The following is a 15,924-nucleotide window of genomic DNA, read 5'->3' on the forward strand; positions in this document are numbered from 1 at the left end:
TGAGAGTTATATCTGATGGGGAAAAGAGGAAGAAACAAAAAAAGACTCAGGGGAATGGTGGGTTGGAGGGAGAGTGGGAGATAAAGGAGAAAGTGAAAGGGAGGGGGAAGAATAGATGAACAGACAGTTATAGGGAGGGAGAGGAAGACAGAGACAGACAGACACAGAGACAAGGTTGGAGAAAGAGACAGAGAGAAAGAAAGCAGGGGAAAGGATGGAGGGGGAGAGAGCAGGGAAGGTGTTATGTTTTGTAGAGCAACACACACAAAATGCTGGAGGAACTCAGCAGGTCAGGCAGCATCTATGGAGGGGAATAAACAATCACCATAATATCAACTGTTTATTTGTCTCCATTGAAGTACCTGACTGTTGAGTTTCTCCAGCATTTTATGTGTTACTTCAGCATTTTCTACTTTTGTTTCTGATTTCAAACATCTGCAGCATTTTTGTTTTACAGTATACATTTAAAATTTTTATTCTCTAGGTTATTTGGATCAGGGAAGAAACTCACAGTAAACATCCAGCTTGGCAGTACATGATATTATTCCAGCCTCATTCTTTGCAGAAACGGTATACCAGGCAGCATCCTCCTTTGTGGTTGGCTGAATTAGCAGGCAAATATAACCTCTGTTGTCATGGTGCATGCTGGGAAGTGGAAAATTCATCAAGGTTATTGAGGCAGAGGAAACATTGAACAGTACAGGCCCTTCGGCCCACAATATTGTGCTGACCTTTTAGCCTTCCCTCCCACATCAAGGACCATGGACCAATGATGTAAATGATGAATAAAGAACAGAGATGAAGAGGAATTCCTTTAGCCAGAGAGTGGTGAATCTTTGGAATTCATTGCCACAGTGGCTGTGGAGGCCGTCATTGGGTACATTTAAGGCAGAGGTTCATAGGTTCTTGATCAGTCAGGGCAGGAAGGAATATGGGGAGAAGGGAGGAGATTGAGGCTGAGAGGGAAATGGCAGAGTAGACTTGATGGGCCAAGTGGCCTCATCCTGCTCCAATGTCTTATGACTTGATGTCTTAGGAATCTGCAGTGGTGTGTTGGCGTGACATGCACCAAAAAACAACATTCGACAATTATAAGAATAAAAGAATTATATAAAAAATAAACTTTGAGTTTAAAGTATGGATATGGAATGTGGGAGGTCAGGGTCAACACAGTTGTCCCTGATGACCACACCTCCAATAGGTGCATCCAGCTGCAGCTCCTATCAGACCGAGTTAGGGAATTGGAGCAGGAGCTGGATGAACTACGGATCATTCGGGAGGCAGAGGCAGAGATAGTTAAGTTATCGGGAGGCAGTCACACCGAAAAGACAGGAGGTAGGCAAATGGGTGACAGTTAAGAGAGGCAGGGGGAGCAGACAGAGAGAGAAGAGCACCCCTGTGACCGTTCCCATCAACAATAAGTATACCGTTTTGGATACTGTTGGTGGGGATGACCTACCAGGAACAAGCTGCAGTGGTCCTGTCTCTGGCACTGAGGTTGGACCCTCGACTAGGAAGGGGAGGAGGGAAGAGAAGAGAGTGGTATTGATAGGGGATTCTATAGTCAGGGGGGCGGATAGGAGATTTTGTGGGGAAGATCAGGAGTCTCGGATGGTATGTTGCTTCCTTGGTGCCGGGGTCCGAGACATCTCAGATCGGGTGCAGGTTATTCTCGAGAGGGAGGGCAAGAATCCAGATGTTGTGGTCCATGTAGGGACCAATGACGTGGGTAGAATGAGTGAGGGGGTCCTGCATAGGGAGTTCAGGGAGTTAGGTGCGAAGCTGAAGAGCAGGACCTCCAGGGTAACAATCTCAGGATTGCTACCTGTGCCACGTGCGAGTGAGGCAAGGAACAGGATTATACAGATTAATACGTGGCTGAGAGGATGGTGCAGGAGGGAGGGCATCAGGTTTGTAGATAATTGGGCTTTGTTCCAGGGAAGGTGGGATCTGTTCCGAAGGGACGGTTTACACCTGAACTGGAGCGGTACTAACATTCTTGCAGGGAAGTTTGCTAGTGCTTCTTGGGGGGGGGTTTAAACTAAATTTGCAGGGGGCAGGGATCCAGAATGTGAGAGAGGATAGTGAGAGGAAGAACAAAGGACAGGTGGGGACTACACGGTTCCGGAATATTAAGTGTGTAGTAGAGGAAGGTGGGGGGGAACAAGTGATAAGGAGGACACATGTACAGAGGGATGGTCTGACGGAACATGGAATTAAATGTGTTGAAAGAATAAGTAAATTTAGGAAGGACAACAAAATTCTAGGGGTGTATAGCCCGATGGGAGTTCAGGGAGCTGGGTTAAGCACAATAGGCAGCGATTCAAAACAGAGAGAGGAGAAATGGGTTAAAAATTCTATATCTGAATGCACGAACTGTTAGAAATAAGGCGGATGAGCTTGAAGCCCAGGTGCAAATGGGTAACTATGATGTTGTTGGGATAACGGAGACATGGCTGCAGGGAGATCAGACCTGGGAAATGAATGTACAAGGGTATACGTGCTATCGTAGGGACAGAAATGTGGGCAGAGGGGGTGGGGTGGCCCTGTTGGTGAGGAATGAGATTCAGTCCTTTGCAAGGGGGGGACATAGGGTCAGGAGAAGTAGAGTCTGTGTGGATAGAACTGAGGAACAGTAAGGGCAAAAAGACCCTAATGGGTGTTGTCTACAGGCCACCAAACAGTAGCATGGATATTGGGTACAAGTTGAATAGGGAGTTAACATTGGCATGTGGCAAAGGTAAAGTCGCAGTAGTTATGGGGGATTTCAACATGCAGGTGAACTGGGAGAATCAGGTTGGTGCTGGACCACAGGATAGGGAGTTTGTAGAGTGCCTACGGGATGCATTCTTGGAACAGCTTGTACGAGAGCCGACCAGGGACAAGACTATTCTGGATTTAGTGTTATGTAATGAACAGGATTTGATAAGCGATCTCGCAGTAAAGGAGCCATTAGGAGGTAGTGATCACAATATGATAAGCTTTTATCTGCAATTTGAGAAGGATAAGGGCAGCTCAGAGGTGTCAGTGTTGCAGATGAACAGGGGAAACTATGGAGCCATGAGGGAGGAGCTGGCCGAAGTTAAATGGACGGATATCCTAGCAGAAAAGACAGTGGAACAGCAATGGCAGGTATTCTTGGGAATAATGCACAAGGTGCAAAATCAGTTCATCCCCCGGAGAAGGAAGGATTCAAAGGGGGGGAAAGGGGCCACAGTGGTTGCCAAAGGAAGTCAGAGATTGCATAGCATTAAAAAAAAGGAAATATGATAGAGCTAAGGTGAGTGGGAGGACAGATGATTGGGAAGTTTTTAAGGAACAACAGAACTTAACTAAAAAGACAATACGGGGAGAAAAAATGAGGTACGAACACAAGCTAGAGAGGAATATAAAGGAAGATAGCAAAAGCTTTTTTAGGTATGTGAAGAGAAAGAAGATAGTTAAGAACAATGTTGGGCCCTTGAAGATTGAATTGGGTGAAATTATTATGGGAAACAGAGAAATGGCAGAAGAATTTAATGAATACTTTAGATCTGTTTTCACTAAGGAAGACACAAGCAATCTTCCAGATGTATGGATGGGCCAAGGACATAGGGTAACAGAGGAAATGAAACAGATTGACATTCGGAAGGAAACGGTGATGAGTAGACTGATGGGACTGAAGGCTGACAAATCCCCAGGTCCAGATGGTCTGCACCCTAGGGTACTAAAGGAGGTGGCCCTGGAAATTGCGGATGCATTGGTAATCATTTTCCAATGTTCCTTAGATTCAGGATCAGTTCCTTTGGATTGGAGAATGGCTGATGTTATCCCACTTTTTAAAAAAGGAGGGAGGGAGAAAACAGAGAACTATCGACCTGTCAGCCTGACATCGGTGGTGGGAAAGATGCTAGAGTCCATTATTAAAGATGAAATAGTGGCATATTTAGATAGCAGTGATAGGATTGGGCCGAGCCAGCATGGATTTACCAAGGGTAAATCATGCTTGACTAATCTGTTGGAGTTTTTCGAGGATGTAACCAGGAAGTTAGACGGGGGAGATCCAGTGGATGTAGTGTACCTCAATTTTCAGAAGGCATTTGATAAGGTCCCACATAGGAGATCGGTGGGAAAAATCAAAGCTCAGGGCATCAGGGGGAAGACATTGACATGGATAGAAAACTGGTTGGCAGATAGAAAGCAAAGGGTAGCGGTGAATGGGTGTTTCTCGGAATGGCATGTGGTGACTAGTGGGGTGCCACAGGGCTCGGTATTGGGACCACAGCTGTTTACCATTTACGTTAACGATTTGGATGAAGGCATAAAAAATAACATCAGCAAATTTGCTGATGATACTAAGCTGGGTGGTAGTGTGACATATGATGAGGATGTTAGGAGAATTCAGGGTGACTTGGATAGGCTGGGTGAGTGAGCAGATACTTGGCAGATGGCGCTTAATGTGAATAAGTGTGAGGTTATCCACTTTGGGAGTAAGAACAGGAAAGCAGATTATTATCTGAACGGTGTAGAGTTGGGTAAGGGAGAAATACAAACAGATCTCGAATGAGCAAGTGCAGCAGGCAGTGAAGAAGGCTAATGGAATGTTGGCCTTTATTACAAAGGGAATTGAGTACAAGAGCAAGGAAATCCTCTTGCATTTGTACAGAGCCCTGGTGAGACCAAACCTGGAGTATTGTGTACAGTTTTGGTCTCCAGGGTTAAATAAGGACATCCTGGCTGTAAAGGAAGTGCAGCGTAGATTCACGAGGTTAATTCCTAGGATGTCTGGACTGTCTTACGCAGAGAGGTTAGAGAGACTGGGCTTGTACACGCTGGAATTAAGGAGATTTGAGAGGGGATCTGATTGAAACATATAAGATTATTAAGGGATTGGACAAGATAGAGGCAGGAAATATGTTCCAGATGCTGGGAAAGTCCAGTACCAGAGGGCATGGTTTGAGAATAAGGGGTAGGTCATTTAGGACAGAGTTAAGGAAAAACTTCTTCTCCCAGAGAGTTGTGGGGGTCTGGAATGCACTGCCTTGGAAGGTAGTGGAGGCCAATTCTCTGGATGCTTTCAAGAAGGAGCTAGATAGGTATCTTATGGATCGGGGAATCAAGGGATATGGGGACAAGGCAGGAACTGGGTATTGATAGTAGATGATCAGCCATGATCTCAAAATGGCGGTGCAGGCTCGAAGGGCCGTATGTTCTACTTCTGCACCTATTGTCTATTGTCTATAAAATATGCATAAATATATAAAGATCAGCATGAATTTATGATGTTTATAAACAGCAGTTTTTACAGGGGTAATAGTGTTGCTAACTAGAATGGATGATCAAATTAACTGCTTGTAGGGGAAAAATCTTTTAAGATGGCATGAAGTTTTTTTGTTTTACTAACCCTATAGCACTTTCCAAAAGGGAGCTTTATGGGTTACACAGTCCATCATCCCTTCATTTTGTATCAACAATCAAATACCGAATCTTCTATCAGCTTATAGATTGACCTCAGCTGAAGCAGTTTCTCCACCAGTCTGGTCTATGCTGGCCTTCCCCCCACTGACCCTGTCAGGATGTGACCACCCCCCCCTCCCCCACTGCTCCTGTTTGCTGACCAACCTCCCCAAAGCACGTCCATCTCATTTAACTCAGTGGGGAAATGCAGGAATCTCCCTGACTGCATCAGGATCCAACATTGTGGACCACTGGTTCCGAGACCTGAGTTTGAACCCTTCCATGGAATCTGGAGAAAGTAACCTGGTGAACTGCATGTGGGGTTAACTCTGGTCTCAGTAATTACTGTCACATGGTCACACAGTAGGAAACGGGCCATTCGGCCAATCAACTATGGTTGACCATCGACCTCTCCCACTTCCCCACAAACTGACCCCACAGATAGAGGCATATCCAAACACACACAGAAAGAGAGAGCAACACACACATACACACACTCACACAGAGAGCGACACACACGCACACACGCACGCACACACACACACACACACACACACACACACACACACACAGAGTTTTGGGTTTCAAAACCTCCGAGTAATCAGCAATTTGGATCTGTGTGATCCAGATTCCTGGCATTCCTTTAGAAATCCCTTGATAACTTCAGACAATTTTTCTGTATTCTTCTCCACACTGTTGTCTTTCACTTTGCACTATCACTTTGGGAAGGTTTGCCAGTGCTGCAAGGTGGAGCTGAAACTAGAGTTGCAGGGAGTGCCAGAGTGCCAGGACAGATAGTGGAGAGGTTGTGGAGTCTGATGTTGTTAAGACCTCAGACAAAGTCAGGATCAAAAGGTTGAGTATAGTGCAACTGGTGCCCTGAGCTGTGTATATTTCAATGCAAAAAGTACCGTAGGAAAAGCTGATGAGCTTAGGGCATGGATCAACACCTGGAATTATGATATTATAGTCATTAGTGAGACCTGGTTGCAGAAGGAGCAGGACTGGAAGGTTAATATTTCATGATTCCATTGTTTTAGAAGCTACAACGAGCAGGAGGGATTGAAGGAGGAAGGGTGGCATTAATAGTCAGGGTGAATGTCACAGCTGTGCTCAGTCAGGAGAAACCATCCAGTGAGGCATTATGGGTGAAAATGAGAACTAAGAAAGGTATGATCACATTAATAGGTCTATACTACAGACACTCAGTAGTCTGTGGGATTTAGAGGAACAAATTTGCAGAGAGATTGCAGACTGTAGCAAGAAACATAAGTTGTTATAGTAGGTGATTTTAACTTTCCTCATAGTGGTTGGGACTCCCATACTATAAAAAGTCTAGATGGGATAGAGTTTGTCAAATGTGTTTAGGAAAGTTTCCTTAAACAGTACGAGTGTGAGATACCTGACCTACTATTAGGGAATAGACAATAGACAATAGGTGCAGAAGTAGACCATTCAGCCCCTCGAGTCTGTACTGCCATTCTGAGATCATGGCTGATCATTCACTATCGATACCCAGTCCCTGCCTTGTCCCCATATCCCTTGATTCCCCTATCCATCAGGTATCTATCTAGCTCCTTCTTGAAAGCATCCAGAGAATTGGCCTCCACCGTCTTCCGAGGCAGTGCATTCCACACCTCCACAACTCTCTGGGAGAAGAAGCTCTTCCTCAATTCTGTTTTAAATAACTGACCTCTTATTCTCAATCCATGCCCTCTGGTACTGGACTCTCCCAACATCTGGAACATATTTCCTGCCTCAATCCTATCAAATCCTTTAATTATCTTAAACGTTTCAATCAGATCCCCTCTCAATCTCCTCAATTCCAGCGTGTACAAGCCCAATCTCTCCAATCTCTCTGTGTAAGACAGCCCTGCCATCTCAGGAATCAACCTAGTGAATCTACGCTGCACTTCCTCAATTGCCAGAATGTCCTTCCTTAAACCTGGAGACCAAAACTGTACACAATATTCCAGGTGTGGTCTCACCAGGGCCCTGTACAAATGCAAAAGGACATCCTTGCTCTTGTACTCAATTCCCCTTGTAATAAAGGCCAACATTCCATTTGCCCTCTTCACTGCCTGTTGCACTTGCTCATTCACCTTCATTGACTGATGAACTAGGACTCCTAGGTCTCTTTGCATTTCTCCCTTACCTAACTCTACACCGCTCAGACAATACTCTGCCCTCTTGTTCCTGCTTCCAAAGTGGATAACTTCACATTTATTCACAATGAATGACATCTGCCAAGTATCTGCCCACTCACCCAGCCTATCCAAATCTCCCTGTATTCTCCTAATTCTCTTCGCATGTCACACTGCCTATCCAAGTCTCCCTGTATTCTCCTAATTCTCTTCGCATGTCACACTGCCACCCAGTTTAGTATCGTCAGCAAATTTGCTGATATAGTTTTCAATGCCCTCATCTAAATCGTTGACATAAATCGTAAAGAGCTGTGGTCCCAATACAGAGCCCTGTGGTACCCCACTAGTCACCTCCAGCCAGTCCGAGAAACACCCATTCACTGCTACCCTTTGCTTTCTATCTGCCAACCAGTTTTCTATCCATGTTGAAACCCTGCCCCCAATGCCATGAGCTCTGATTTTACTCACCAATCTCCTATGTGGCACCTTATCGAATGCCTTCTGAAAATCTAGGTACACAACATCCACTGGCTTACCCTCGTCTAACATCCTTGTTACACCCTCAAAAAACTCCAACAGATTAGTCAAGCATGATTTGCCCTTGGTAAATCCATGCTGGCTCGGCCTAATCCTACTACTGCCATCAAGATGTGCCACTATTTCGTCCTTAATAATGGACTCAAGCATCTTCCCCACGACTGACGTTAGGCTAACAGGGTGATAGTTCTCCGTTTTCTCCTTCCCTCCCTTCTTGAAAAGTGGGATAACATTAGCCACTCTCCAATCTTCAGGAACTGATCCTGAATCTAAGGAACATTGGAAAATGATTACCAATGCATCCGCAATTTCCTGAGCCACCTCTTTTAGAACCCTTGGATGCAGACCATCTGTACCCGGGGATTTATTAGCCTTCAGTCCTACCAGTCTACTCATCACAGTTTCTTTCCTAATGTCAATCTGTCTCAATTCCTCTGATATCTTATGACCCTGGCCCATCCATACATCTGGGAGATTGCTTGGGTCCTCCCTGGTGAAGACAGATCTAAAGTACGCATTAAATTCTGTTGCCATTTCCCTGTTTCCCATAACAATTTCTCCCAATTCATTCTTCAAGGAGCCAACATTGTTCTTAACTATCTTCTTTCGCTTCACATAGCTAAAAAAGCTTTTGCTATCCCCTTTTATATTCCTGGCTAGACTGAGCTCATACCTGATTTTTTCTCTCCGTATTGCTTTTTTAGTTAAGATCTGCTGTTCCTTAAAACTTTCCCAATCATCTGTATTCCCACTCATCTTAGCCCTGTCATACTTCTTTTTCTTTAATGCTATACAATCTCTGACTTCCTTTGTCAACCACTGGAGCCCCTTCCCCCTCTTTGAATCCTTCCTTCTCATTGGAATGAACTGCTTTTGCATCTTTTGTATTATCCCCAAGAATATCTGCCATTGCTGATCCACTGTCTTTCCTGCCAGGGCATCTTAACTTTGGCCAGCTCTTCCCTCATGGCTCCGTAGTCTCCTTTATTTAATTGCAACACTGAAACCTGAGACAAGGCATGTGGCAGAAGTTTGTGTAGGGGAACACTTTGCATCCAGTGATCATAATGACATTGGTTTTAAACTAAATATGCAAAAAGACAGGTCTTGTCCATAGGTTGAGATTCTAAATTGGAGAAAGGCTGATTTTGATGGTATCAAAAAGGATCTGACAAATGTGGATTGGGACTGGCTGTTTTCTGGCAAAACTGTGCTTGGTAAGTGGGAGGTCTTCAAAAGTGAAATTTTGAGATTACAAACCTTGTATGTGCCTATCAGAATAAAAAGAAAAGACAACAAGTTTAGGAAACCTTGGTTTTCAGGAGATATTGAGGTCCTGGTTAAGAAAAAAAAGGAGGTGCATACGATGTTTTTGGCAAGTAGGAACAAATATGAAATCAAGAGGGCTGAAAGAAGGCATGAGGTTGCCCTGGCAGACAAGTGAAGGTGAATCCTAAGGGATTCTACAGATAGATATGTTAAAGGCAAAAGGATTGCAAGGGACAAAATTGGTCCTCTGGAAGATCAGAGTGGTAATCTATGCATGGATTGGGGGAGATCTTAAAGAATTTTTTTGCATCACTCAGGAGACAGACACAGAGTCTGTAGAAGCGGGGTGCAGCAGCAATGAGCTCATGAATTCTATACAGATTAGAGGAGAAGGTGCTTGCAGGTGGATAAATCCCCAGGGCCCGACAAGGAGTTCCTTCAAATTCTGTGGGAGGCAAGTTCAAAAATAGCTGGTGGCCTACCAGAGTTATTTATATCATCCTTAGTGACTGATGAGGTACCAGATGATTGGAGGATTACCAGTTTTGTTCTGCTGTTTAAGAAAGGCTCTAAAAATAAACCAGGAAATAATAGACCAGTGAACCTGTCATCAGTAATGAGAAAGTTATTGGAAGGTATTCCACAGGCGCAGATATATAAGTACTTGGATAGACATGGATTGATTAAGGATAGTCAGCATGTCTTCGTGCATGGCAGGTCATGTCTAATCAATCTTATAGAGTTTTTTGAGGAAGTTACCAGGAAAGTTGATGAAGGCAAAGCAGTGGATGTTGTCTCCATGGACTTTAGCAAGGCTTGGGAGGATGGTCAAGAAAGTTCATTCGCTTGGCTTTCACGATGAGGCAGTAAATTGGATTAACAGAAATATTGAAAATAGGTGCAGGAGTAGGCCATTTGGCCCCTTGAGCCTGCACCGCCATTCAGTATGATCATCCAACTCAGAACCCTGTACCTGCTTTCTCTCCATACCCCCTGATCCCTTTAGCCACAAGGGCCATATCTAACTTCCTCTTAAATATAGCCAATGAACTAGCTTCAACTGTTTCCTGTGGCAGAGAATTCCACAGATTCACCACTCTCTGTGTGAAGAATTTTTGTCCTCATCTCGGTCCTAAAAGGCTTCCCCTTTATCTTTAAACTGTGACCCCTCGTTCTGGACTTCCCCAACATCGGGAACAATCTTCCTGCATCTAGCCTGTCCAATCCCTTTAGAATTTTCTAAATTCCAGCGAGTATAAGCCTAGTCGATCCAGTCTTTCTTCATATGAAAGTCCTGCCATCCCAGGAATCAATCTGGTGAACCTTCTTTGTACTCCCTCTATGGCAAGAATGTCAGAATAGGGGACCAAAACTGCACACAATACTCCAGGTGTGGTCTCACCAAGGCCTTGTACAACTGCAGTAGAACCTCCCTGCTCCTGAACTCAAATCCTTTCGCTATGAATGCCAACATACCATTTGCCTTTTTCACCGCCTGCTGTACCTGCATGCCCACTTTCAATGACTAGTGTACAATGACACCCAGGTCTCGTGGTACCTCCCTCTTTTCCTAATCAGCCACCATTCAGATAATAATCTGTTTTCCTGTTCTTGCCACCAAAATGGATAACCTCACATTTAGCCACATTAAATTGCATCTGCCATGAATTTGCCCACTCACCTAACCTATCCAAGTCACCCTGCATCCTCTTAGCATCCTCCTCACAGCTATCACTGCTGCCCAGCTTCGTGTCATCCACAAACCTGGAGATGCTGCATTTAATTCCCTCGTCTAAATCATTAATATATATTATAAACAACTGGGGTCCCAGCACTGAGCCTTGCGGTACCCCACTAGTCACCACCTGCCATTTTGAAAAGGTCCCGTTTATTCCCACTCTTTGCTTCCTGTCTGCCAACCAATTCTCTATCCACATCAATACCATACCCCCAATACTGTGTGCTTTAAGTTTGCACACTAATCTTGTGTGGAACCTTGTCAAAAGCCTTTTGAAAATCCAAATATACCAAATCCATTCTCCCCTATCCACTCTACTAGTTACATCCTCAAAAAATTCTATAAGATTCATCAGATATGATTTTCCTTTCAAAAATCCATGCTGACTTTGTCCGATGATTTCACTGCTTTCCAAATGTGTTGTTATCACATCTTTGATAACTGACTCTAGCATTTTCCCCACCACCGATGTCAGACTCACCAGTCTATAATTCCCTGGTTTCTCTCTCCCTCTTTTTTTAAAAAGTGGGGTTACATTAGCCCCCCTCCAATCCTCATTAGACATTGGCTTTTTGGGAGAAGCTGTGTGGGCCTCCGTTAGTCTCGATAGACCATGGATTTGCGCCTTAGAAAGTTTCCAGGGTTCAAGCCTGGGCAAGGTTTTTTTTTATGGAAGACAGGCAATTGCCCAAGCTGCAAGTCTCCCCTCTCCACACCACCGATGTTGTCCAAGGGAAGGGCATTAGGACCCATACAGCTTGGCACTGGTGTCATCGCTGATCAATGTGTGGTTAAGTGCCTTGCTCAAGGACACACACGTAGCCTCAGCCAAGGCTCGAACTAGCAACCTTCAGATAACTAGACGAATGCCTTAACCACTTGGCCATGCGCCAACAGGGGGAAGCTAGACAGTGGTAGTACATGGTTGCCTCTCTGACTGGAGTGCTGCAGAGATCAGTGCTGGGTCTGTTGTTTGTCAACTATATCAATGATCTGGATGATAACGTGGATAACCGGATCAGCAAATTTGTGGATGACACCAAGATTGGGGGTGTAGCGGACAGTAAGGAGGGCCATCAGAGCTTGCAGTTTTATCTGGACCAACTGGAAAAATGGGCTGAAAAATGGCAGATGGAATTTAATGCAGACAAGCGCGAGGAGATGCAATTTAGTAGGACCAACCGGGGTAGGTCTTATCTAATGAACAGCAGGGCACCAAGAAATGTGATAGAACAAAGGGATTTGAGAATACAGGTGCATAATTCATTGAAAGTGGTGTCACATGTAGATAGTTTTGTAAAGCAAGCTTTTGGCATGTTGGCCTTCATAAATCAAGGTTTTGAGTACAGGCGATGGGATGTTATGTTGAAGTTGTACAAGACATTGGTGAGGCCTTATTTGGAGTTTTTTGTGCAGTTTTGGTCACCTACCTACAGGGAATATGTAAACAAGGTTGAAAGGGTGTAGAGAAAATTTACAAGGATGCTGCCGGGTCTGGAGAACCTGAATTATAGTGAAAGATTGAATAGGTTAGGATTTTATTCCTTTGAATGTAGAAGATTGAGAAGAGATTTTATAAAGGTATGCAAAATTCTGAGGTGTATAAATAGGGAAAATGGAAGCAGGCTTTTTCCACTGAGGTTGAGTGGGACTACAACCAGACGTCATAGATTAAGGGTGAAAAGTTTAAGAGGAACGTAGGGGAAATTTCTTTACTCTGAGGGTTGTGAGAGTGGAAAATGAGCTGTCAATGCAAGTGGTGCATGTGAGCTCGATTGCAATGTTTAAGAGAAGTTTGGATAGGTACATGGATGGTAGAGTAGAGGGCTCTGGTCCCGGTGCAGATCAATGGGAGTAGGCAGCTTAAATGGCTCGCCCTGGACTAGCAGGGCCAAAAGGATTGTTTCTGTGCTGTACTTTTCTATGACTGATGTAGTCTGATCTGCTGATTATCCCCAACATTTGGTTTTGTTTTAAACATTAAATTTATTTGTTATGTTCAGTGAAATGCATTGATTTGCATCAAATCAAATCAGAAAGATTGAGTTGGGCAGCTTGCAAGTGTCACCACTCTTCCGGAGCAAACGTAGTATGCCCACAACTCACTAACACTAACCGTACAACTTTGGTGTGGGAACACCCAGAGGAAACCCACACAGCCTTGGGGAGAATGTACAAACTTCTTACAGACATCGTCAGGAATTGAACCCCAATCTTACTGCCGGCACTGTTATAGCATTGCGCTAACCACTACACTACCGTGCTGCCAAATCAATGAAAACTTGGTCTGGGCATTCCTTTAGAAATCCTCCTCCTCCATGTTGTAGAATCTGGCCGCCTCGAACCTTCCCCAGTTGTGACGAAGGACTGAACTGTTAACTCTGCTTTCCCTCCGCTGTTATAACTTGACCTGCTGAGCATCCCCAACACTTGGTTTTGTTTTAGGTCAATAAGAACTTGGCTCTGGGGTTTTAGAATTTCAAAGAACCCGTTTTTGGAATTAAGGGGTTAGATTCTATGGGGGGGGGGGGAACAGTCCCCTTGTCTGATAAGGAAAAAGTAAAGACCAGGGCTAGAGCTGGGAACAGCACTTGTATTTGATTGGATTTGTGACATTTGATTGCTTACAGAAGTCAAAACCTTGAATGTCAGTTTAGTATTATTTTAAAATGTATTTATTTATATTTATTTAGAGCAGGTGTTCCCAGCCATGGACCCCTGGCATTAACTGAATGGTCTGTAGTCCCTAGATTGGGAACCATTGATTTAGAGATACAGCACTGAACAAGCTCTTCCAGCCCAACAACCCTCACCACCCAGCAACCCACCTATTTAACCCCAGCCTAATCACAGGACAATTTACAATGACCAATCAACCTACTGACTGGTACGTCTTGGACTGAGGGAGGAAACAGTAGATCCCAGAGGAAACCCACGTGGTCACAGGGAGGAGGTACAAACTCCTTACAGACAGGGTCGGAATTGAGCTCTGGACTCTGGAATGCCCCGATCTGTAATGCTGTCACATCAAATGCCTGGTTACTGTGGTGCCCACAGGCACAGTTCCACACAGACAGCACCCGAAATCAGAATCAAACCTGGGTCTCAGGCGCTGCAAGGCACTGTGCTGCCCAGTGGTACAGACAGTAGAGCCACTGGGTTCCCATAGAACTAATCCCTGGATGGCTTACCCTACTGACAATACCAAGAGACATACACCTCTAAGAAGCTATCCCTGGATTGATTTACCTCATCACCTGCAGAAACCGATGATTATCGTTTGTGAATTCCAGGTGTGTTTATACTTAGAGTTTTATTTTAGAAATCAGTATAAATTTTAGAAATCCAGCCTCAGACAGAGTTGTTGTATCACTTTGATGTCTGAGAGACAATTAGCCTAACAAGCCTATGACAGCTCTAGGTAAACCAATCCCCTCAGTCCCATCCTACACTCCATCTCTCAGCCTGGTGAATTATTCTCCTATCTAATTTGAAAGCACCAACAGATTCTGTTTTCACCATCTTTCCAATTGGCTGCAGTCTCCCCTCACTGCAGCATTTGTATGTGTCCAGGATAAAGAAGTAAGCAGGTAAATCATTGCCATCACTACCCACCAGGCAAACTGCCTTTTCCAAAAGCTCCCTTCTGGAAATCAATAGAGGGCTATTAAAACAAAGACTTCACACCATCTTAAAAGATTCTTTCCCCAGGCAGTTAATCATTCTAGTTATCTTGCCCTCGCCACTTCTGTCTATTACCTCAGTCACTGCACTGTAAACACTTTAAAACACTTCTTATAAACTGTTTACATTGTAAATAATGCTTGTTTTTATATATTTATACATATTTTATAACATATCCATACTTCTAACTTTATTTTTATATAATTCTTGTTTTTTAATTGTTATATGTTGATTTTTGTTCCGTCACACCAACACACCACGGCAAATTCCTAATACATGTAAATGTATACGGCAAAGAAAGCTGAATCTTAATCCTTGATCCTAAACTAGTTTTTTTTCTTCATATCTGCTTTATTGCTTGCCTGAAATTTTAAACCCTGGTCGTCGAGCATCTGCCATTGGGAACAGTTTTAGATTGGGTACCTGACCTAAATCAGAATGTCCTTTAATCTCTACTTCTGGGAAACACCTCCCACACAAAGAATGAGGGTGGACCTGGTACCCCAACCCCAGGGCATCACTGCAGGAGTTCTTCAGGGCCATGTCCTAGACCCAAACACCTTCTGCCGCTTGATTGATGACTTTTCTTCTCCAATGAGGACAGGATCAGGGATGGTCAACTGTCTAAAGTTCAATTCCACTCACAGCTCTTCAGCATATCAATTGTTTGGGACGGCACGGTAGCACTGCAGTTAGTGTAACTTTGTTACAGCACCACCGACACGGGCTCAAGTTCCACTGCTTCCTGTAAGGAATCTGTCTATTCTCCCCATGTCCACGTGGGTTTCCTCCCACATTCCAAAGACATACAGGTTAGGGTTACTGAGTTGTGGGCATGCAATGTTGGCGCCGGAAGCGTGGCGACACTTGCTGACTGCCCCCAAGCACAATCCACACTGATCTGAACCGACGCAAAGCAATGGATTTCAATGTTTTGTTGTACATGTCACAAATAAAGCTAATCTTTAGAACAGATCCAAGTGTTGGGGATACTCAGCAGATCAGATACATCAGTGGCGAGCAAAACAGGGTTAACAGCTCAAGATGATCACCCTTCATCAGAACTGGGAAATGATAGATGAGGCCAGATTTGACGACATGGAAGAGGAGGGGTAG

The 15,924-nt window shown here is 44.3% G+C and overlaps 1 protein-coding gene and 1 long non-coding RNA gene across 6 annotated transcripts in view; one reads left to right on the forward strand and one right to left on the reverse strand.

The window, feature by feature from the left end:
• The window catches only part of LOC132396522 (uncharacterized), a 210,608-nt gene that overhangs the window by 187,617 nt on the left and 7,067 nt on the right, over positions 1-15,924 (forward strand). The window lies entirely within an intron of this gene.
• Positions 1-15,924, reverse strand: part of palld (palladin, cytoskeletal associated protein) — a 343,659-nt gene that overhangs the window by 6,300 nt on the left and 321,435 nt on the right. For all 5 annotated transcript variants that reach the window (XM_059974111.1, XM_059974109.1, XM_059974110.1 and 2 more), the window contains one exon: positions 512-645. In XM_059974111.1, the coding sequence (XP_059830094.1) occupies positions 512-645 (134 nt within the window). The remainder of the gene's footprint in view (positions 1-511; positions 646-15,924) is intronic.

The sequence above is a fragment of the Hypanus sabinus genome, chromosome 7, assembly GCF_030144855.1.
Source record: "Hypanus sabinus isolate sHypSab1 chromosome 7, sHypSab1.hap1, whole genome shotgun sequence".
NCBI lineage: Eukaryota > Metazoa > Chordata > Chondrichthyes > Myliobatiformes > Dasyatidae > Hypanus > Hypanus sabinus.